We start from the raw sequence: 6,769 nt of genomic DNA, 5'->3' as shown, positions 1-6,769 counted from the left end.
CGACAGCCAGGTGCGCGGTGCCCCCGGGCCAGCCTGGGCAAACGTAAAGTCCTTTTCAGCCACGAGCGAGGTGGGCAGACACCCGCAGTGGCCAGGCTTTCTCTCTGTCCGCCTGCGTCCGGCAACTTCTTCCCCGAGCGACCGTAGCTCCCTGGTGCTCTAAGAGGAACTCGGATCTCTGATTTGCCGGCGATGGGGCGGGGGAGGGGGGGTCAAAGGTCAGGTGACCCCCTTCCCATCCTCTTAATTGGACTTTGCCATGGATTTGAGCCTCTTGGTGTGTGAACTGAAGCAAGTCGTGGTAGTAAGTGGGCTTCTCCACCTTGCTGGGTGCGGACTGTCAGCCAGGGACGTCTACATCCTTGTGTGCTTGCTTAGATCCAGTGAGACACTTTCCTGGTGGCCTGAGGGTTGGCCTTGGAGCTGTAAGGCAAAGGAATGAGCTGGGAAGGTGGTGCTGGCCATGAGGAAAAACACGTTTTGTCCAGCACTGTTTCCTGCCCTTGAGAGGGTAACTGTCCAGCCTGACGTCCCTTGGATTGGGGTGGACCTTCATCCCCTCGGACACTTATGTGTAAGCAGGGGCCTGTCTGCCAGGTGGTCTCAGTCCTGAGTCCTGCTTTGCCTGAAGCTGTTCTAGGAGGAGATCAGACTTGTTCTTCCCATACTTGAGATGGGGACAGTGCAGAACCTAGACAGCTTGCAGGATGCAGGAGATGGTGAATGCCAGGAGCCAGAGCTCAGGCCATGTTCTAGTGCCCAGCCTCCCAAAACCCTCCGGTCAGTTGGGCAGTAGACCCGTGTTTTTGCCCCATTAAGGACACTTTTTGATTTGTGTTTTCTGTGTCCCCTATCCCCTATGAAGCTTTAGGTGCTATGTCCTTTTTGGAGGGTCACAAACTATTGTCATATTTGACAACATATCCCCCGCCCCCAGATCCTATTTTACCCTTGTTGAGAATACACCTCATAGGCCAGGGTTTCTCAACCTTGGTGCTACTGTCTGTGTCCTCTAATTCTTTGTCCTGTGCTTTGCAGGATGTTTAACAGCATCTCTGGCCTTGACCACAGGCCAGATGTGGCCAAATGTTTCTCCCCTGCACATTGCTGGGAGCCTATGCTCTGGCAAGCCCCACCTCCCAGGAGGAGGTAACAGTAGTCAGTGGTGGCACAGCTAGTTAAATTGGCATTGTTTCTGCTCCCTTGGTTTAATAAATACTTTACATTTTCCTCTTCTCGATTTGTATTGTAATTATTTTTTGTATGTTTACCAAACCTTCCTTCAAGGAAATCAACCTAGAGGATGAGCTCTTTCAGAGCCATCCAAAGTCACATCCTCAGCCCCAGACAGGGCCTGCAGAGTCCTCAGAAACACCTAAAAGCAAAGTAATGTCACGAAGGAAAAACAGGCAGGGAGCCAGGTGTGGTTGAGCACGCCTGTAAACCCAGCACTTAGGAGGTCAAATTGAGGCAGGAGGACTGCTGTGAGTTTGAGGTCAGCCTAGCAAATATACATAACAAATTAAAAGCCAGGCTGAACTACATAGCGAGACCCTATCACACACACACACACACACACACACACACACACACACACACACACCAAAACAAACAAACAAACAAAAAAAAACAGACAAACAACAAAAAACCTAGAGAGCCCAGGACCTCAGGTTCTAGTCCCAGCAGGTCATTAATGCACATGTGACTGATTCATCTTGGGTGCTTTCCTCAATTTGTTTGTTTCCTCACTTTCATTATTTATTTTGAGACAGAGTCTCACTATGTAATTCAGATTGGCCTGGAACTCATTATGCAACCTACACTGGCCTCGAATGCAAGCAATCCTCCTGCCTCAGCCTGCTTTCCTCGCTTTTAAACGAAGGAGCCCTTCCAGCTCTGACTAGTGTTCTACAAGTGTGTGGGATTTCACAGCAAAGGTGTTCACTCAGGCATCCTCAAGAGAAAATGCAGACTGTTGTACCAAGGGCTCATATGTGTGTTGGAAAGAAGTGACCAGCCCAAAAACCTTTATGGGAACCTGAAGAGCCAGCCCCACTCATCCTATAGCCCAGATGCTAGCCAGGTCTATGTTTAAAAAGCTATGCTGGAGATGTTATGGTACATTTTTTTGTTTTGTTTTGTTTTTTGGTACGGGGGATCGAACTTGGGACCTTGTGCTTGCAAGGCAGGCAGCAGAACCACTGAGCTAAACCCCCGGCCCACTTATGGTACATTTAAATTAAAAAATTTTTTAGACAGGGTCTTGCTCTGTAGTTTAGGCTGTCCTTGAGCTCACTATGTCACCCAAATTGGCCGCGAACTCACCACAATCCTTCTGCCTCAGCCTCCCAAGTGCTGGAATTACAGATGTGCACCACCACGCCCAGCCTTTTGGTACATCTTTGCATGGCATGTGCCAGGCTGCTCATCTGGTGAAGAATTATTAGCCTTGGAGACAAATGGAGCCACTTTGACTCTGGGTAGGTCTGTTGCTGAGCCTCAGTTTATCCCCACGGTGAAATGGAAATGAGCACCCACTCAGGGCAGATCGTGGGGTGGGACCACACTGGGCACATGGGAGGCAGTGTCCTTACCAGGGCGGGGACAGGCAGGTTGAGGTCAGAACAAAATACCAAGCATTTTGCACGTCTTGCTTTGCTATTCTCCTTTGAGGGATGAGGAGCTGACAGCAGGCCCAATAACCAACCCAAGGTTAATGCATAGTAAGCCAGGATCCAAACACTGCCTGGTAACCCTGGCAAGGGAAAGAACTGGGGTAGGAGAAAAGGTGAGGAAGAACTAGGAACTTGGAGTCCCAAGAATGGCAGAGGTTAAGAGTAGGTAAGAGAACTGAGAAAGGACAAAGCTGCAAGAACCAAGCCTCACTGAAGGTCCCCATGTGAGCAGGGTCAAGGCAGGGATTTTGTTGCCTATTTGAGAGGATGGACCAAGAGAAGAACTGAATCAAGAGGAGGAAGCCTGAGAGTCTCCACAGCCTGAAAGGTGTCAGGCTGATGGAAGAGGGTGTGTGCAGTTGGCAGGGCATTCCCAGGCTGGACTGTGGGAGAGGCTGGGGTGGGAAGGGCGCCCGGCTGGGTGCGCTGCACTGAGAAGCCTGTGTTTCCAGAAGGCTGGTTCTCTTGGTTGGGTCTTTCTATCCCAGTCCACATCTGGGAGCTGGAACCCAAGCCTGTGTACGCTGTGGTCTTGCTGGGGAACCTCCTCCTCCCCAGGCTCAGCTTGACCTCCACTCTCCCTCTAGCCTGTCTTCTCTCTCAGGGCTGGGGAACGCAAGAGAGCTGGACAAAGAGGAAAAGACAGCACTGGAAGCCCAGAAACCTGGCTGCTCAGTGGCCCTGCAAGTCCCCACCTCTCTGGGTTTCCGCCTCCCAGGCTGTTGGTTGCTCTCCTTTGCCCCTCCCACAGTTGTAGAAGGATCAAAGGGAAAGACTGATATGAAAACAGGGCAGCGCTCTGTTCATTCAGCACCACAGAGCAGCAGGCAGCAAACTGGAACTTGCAGCCCCTGCCTGGAGTTCCCAAAGCTAGATGGTGAAGAACACAGGCTCTCCAGCAAGACTAGTGCCCCAAATCCCGCTCTCCAGCCCTGAGCTGTGTGTGTGACTCCAGGCAAGTGACTTCACCTTTCTGATCCTTGGTGGCTTATTGATGAAATAAGGATGATGCTAGTACTTGGCCAAAGGAGTGGAGTGAGGATACAATGAGTGTTCATATAGGATGCTCGGTAGGACTCAGTACATAGCTTGTGAGCCTTGTAAGTATTTCAAGATGGGAACAGCAGAGCACTAATCCCAAAGTGCACACCGTGAAAATGGCCCCCGCTGGGATCAGTGTGCTCTGCCGCCACCGCAGCTCTTGTTATGGTGAGGCGCTTTGAGGTCTCCACTGGGTGCCAGGGTACAGGGTTGGAGCAGGATGTACAGACAGGCGGGAGCGGACAGGGAAATCCACCCCCCACCCCCATCCCAGGCCTGGCTGAAGGGGCACTTGCTGGGAGGACCGGAATCTGTCCCCTCCTGGGAGGCTGGAGCCACTGAGCACTGAGCGACTGATCATGCAGCCCGATTCCTTGGGACGGGCCTGTGCCTTAGCCACTGGGGCTCCAGGGAGGGGAGGGGAGGGGAAGGTTGGCCTGCACCTGGCAGCTGGATGCTGCTACCCGGAAGGAGTTCCTGACCCCTGAGGCCCAGAGGAGGGAAACCCGGGAGCCATGAGGGGCTGACTCTGGGGAGCAACAGGCCCCTCACACGGTGATCGGAACTCTGCTGTGCTCCTGGAAACAGTGAATCAGGGCTGCCTGGCCAAGCCTGGAAGGGCAGGGACGCATGTGTTTGTGTGTATGTCTGACAGACAGACTGGGAACCTGAAAGAAGGGAATGGTGGATTTGCACATGGACGTAGCATGAGGGAGGGAGGAGGAGGTCTCATGGGGTCAGAGAGGTGCTCGTAACCAGGCCAGAGCATGTGCATGAGGATCCACCTGCCCAGAGATTCTGCATCACACCGGATGAGACGCACAGGACAAGGGCTGCTCCTCTCTCTCTCCACCGTGAGACCCGTCTGCTGCCACCTCTAGGCAGTGTCCATTTCCATGTGCAAGCCCTCAAAGCCACTGCTGCTGATTCCCTGGTTCCCAGAGGGAAAGCAGGCAGGACCACCCCAGAGGTCACACAGCCCGTGAGCGTAGGAGTTGGGACTTGAACCCAGGTCATGTGGACTCCACTCTGTACTCGGTACAACCACATTCATTGCCAGACAAGATGACGAACGTGGCAGTATCTTGTGAATGCAGAGGGTGCTCATGTGAGAGCGTCACCATCTGGGAGGGTGTGCAGCTCTGTGTGTGGGTGATGAGAGCGGGCAGACCTGCGTTTGAATCCCAGGTTTGTGATTGTGACCTTACTTGAGTCCTTTGCCCTCCCTGTTTACCCAGCAATGATTGACTGTGCTTCTACAATGTGCCAGGCACTGTGTTAGGCACCAGGAACACAGTTAACAAAGCAGACCGAAATTCCTGCCTGCACAGACGTCTGGTTCTAGCTGGCCATAAGTGTCAGGTGGTAGGTAGAGAGCCGAGCCTGGGATCAGAGGACCAGTTGAGGTCGTAGCTCCGAGATCTACCCAGATCCCCCAGGCTGTGTCCGTTAGTCAGGGTCCAGTTGCTTGAGGGCTTTCACTGGCTGTAGCCTGCTGCCAGCCAGAAGTACTGGAGGGCGGGTCCTCTCCCACCCAGCAGTCTTCCTCCAGTGACTGGCAGCGTTGGTGCCTCACTACCTGGGCTACGAAACATGGCACCACACCGGCTCCCAGAGGCACTTGGTGGAAGTGAGCCTCGGCTGCCCACCACGGCCGTGGGCTTGATGCTCACTCTTTATTAGCTGCCGGCCAGCGCCTGCTGGCATCTCCTGGGGTCACTTGAGAGGGAACACCTGCACTTGAGTCCTGGCCTCAGGGAGTCCCACCGAGACAGGATGTTCCTGGGAGTTCCCTGATGACTGCTGCCCAGAGCAGCAGGCTCCTGGGGCAGCTCTGGAGGGGAAGAACAGCACAGACAGCTGGGGCCTGGGCCAGGACTTCTCTGACCTTTGCTCATCTGTGCCCCAGTTGGGCAGCTGTCAGCAGAGCAGGTGAGGAGGATTGGAAACAAACGTTCTGGGTGCCTACTGGACAGCAGGGCCCAGGCTCCACTGTTCCCTGTCACCGTTCCCACTTTGCAAGTGAGGAAGCCTACAGAGTTCGTGTCCCTGCCCAGGCCCCATAGGTCACAAAGGCTCAGACAGCTGACTCTGCCGCATCGACCTAACTCAGCACTATTTGCTCCTGGGCTGGAGAATCCTTGTCGGGCTGTTCTGTGCAGCGTAGCGCAGTCAGTGTCCCCAGCCACTGCCCTCTAGGTGCTAGTAGCACCCCCTCCTGTCGTGACAAGCACAGATGCCATGTCCCTGGGCACTTCTGTATCCCCAGGTGAGAGCCATCACATCACCTCCGCACCGCCTTCTGTGGCAAGGGCAGCCAGACCCGGCTGAACACCCACCTGTCCCTGGCTGCTGCCCCGAGCCTGCCTGTTTCCAGCCCGGGGGCGGCAGACAGAGGGGGGCTGCCAAGCGAAGTCCCAGTGGGATTGGGTGTTGGAGCTGCCGGGACAGAGCCCTTGGGCATGGGCCGCTGAAGGGGTCTACAGGTTCTATTACTCATCTCTCCCCCTTTGCCCCTCCACCCGTGCTGTCTAGACCGGAGCATGCAGCTCAGCGAGACCTGGAGCAGGGCTGAAACAGCCCATAGCTGCTCGGAGACCTAGGGGTAGTGCCAGAGCCTCGGAGACAAGTACCTGGGACGGTCGAAAAGGAGATCAAGGGCGGGGAGACAAAATTCTGAATCTCTTTCCAAGAAAGTCAGTGAAAGTGAGAAGGTAGACTGACTAAGCCCCTAGTTGTAAGAGGGACTCTCAGTACTCTACCTGTAGCCTTACAGCGTGAAGGTGGAGAGTGTGGACCCGGGGCCAAGGCTGCCTAGGTTAAATCCTGGCTTTACCACTAAATGTCTGTGCGACTTCAGCCAAATTTCTTGTCCTTTCTGTGCCTTAATTGCCAATCATCTATAAAATGGGGTGACCACTAGCACCTACCAATGAGGGTTGATGGGAGGAAGTAAGTGATTATGTATTTAGAATAGTGCCTGGCACCTAGTAAATGCTATAGAAGTACTTGAGAAATAAAATTCTGACATTTCTTCCAAGTAGGAATTATCA

At 53.9% G+C, this 6,769-nt stretch overlaps 1 protein-coding gene across 1 annotated transcript in view; it reads left to right on the top strand.

Annotated features, from left to right (window-relative positions):
* Ism2 (isthmin 2) overlaps positions 1-6,769 on the top strand; it is a 23,157-nt gene that overhangs the window by 7,121 nt on the left and 9,267 nt on the right. Inside the window, 1 exon segment of the mRNA XM_033766729.1 lies at positions 1,039-1,149. Within this exon segment, the coding sequence (XP_033622620.1) occupies positions 1,039-1,149 (111 nt within the window).

This window comes from Fukomys damarensis, unplaced genomic scaffold, assembly GCF_012274545.1.
Source record: "Fukomys damarensis isolate Sample0158 unplaced genomic scaffold, DMR_v1.0_HiC HiC_scaffold_21, whole genome shotgun sequence".
NCBI classification, from domain to species: Eukaryota; Metazoa; Chordata; class Mammalia; order Rodentia; family Bathyergidae; genus Fukomys; species Fukomys damarensis.
This window is presented reverse-complemented; position numbering and strand designations above follow the sequence as displayed.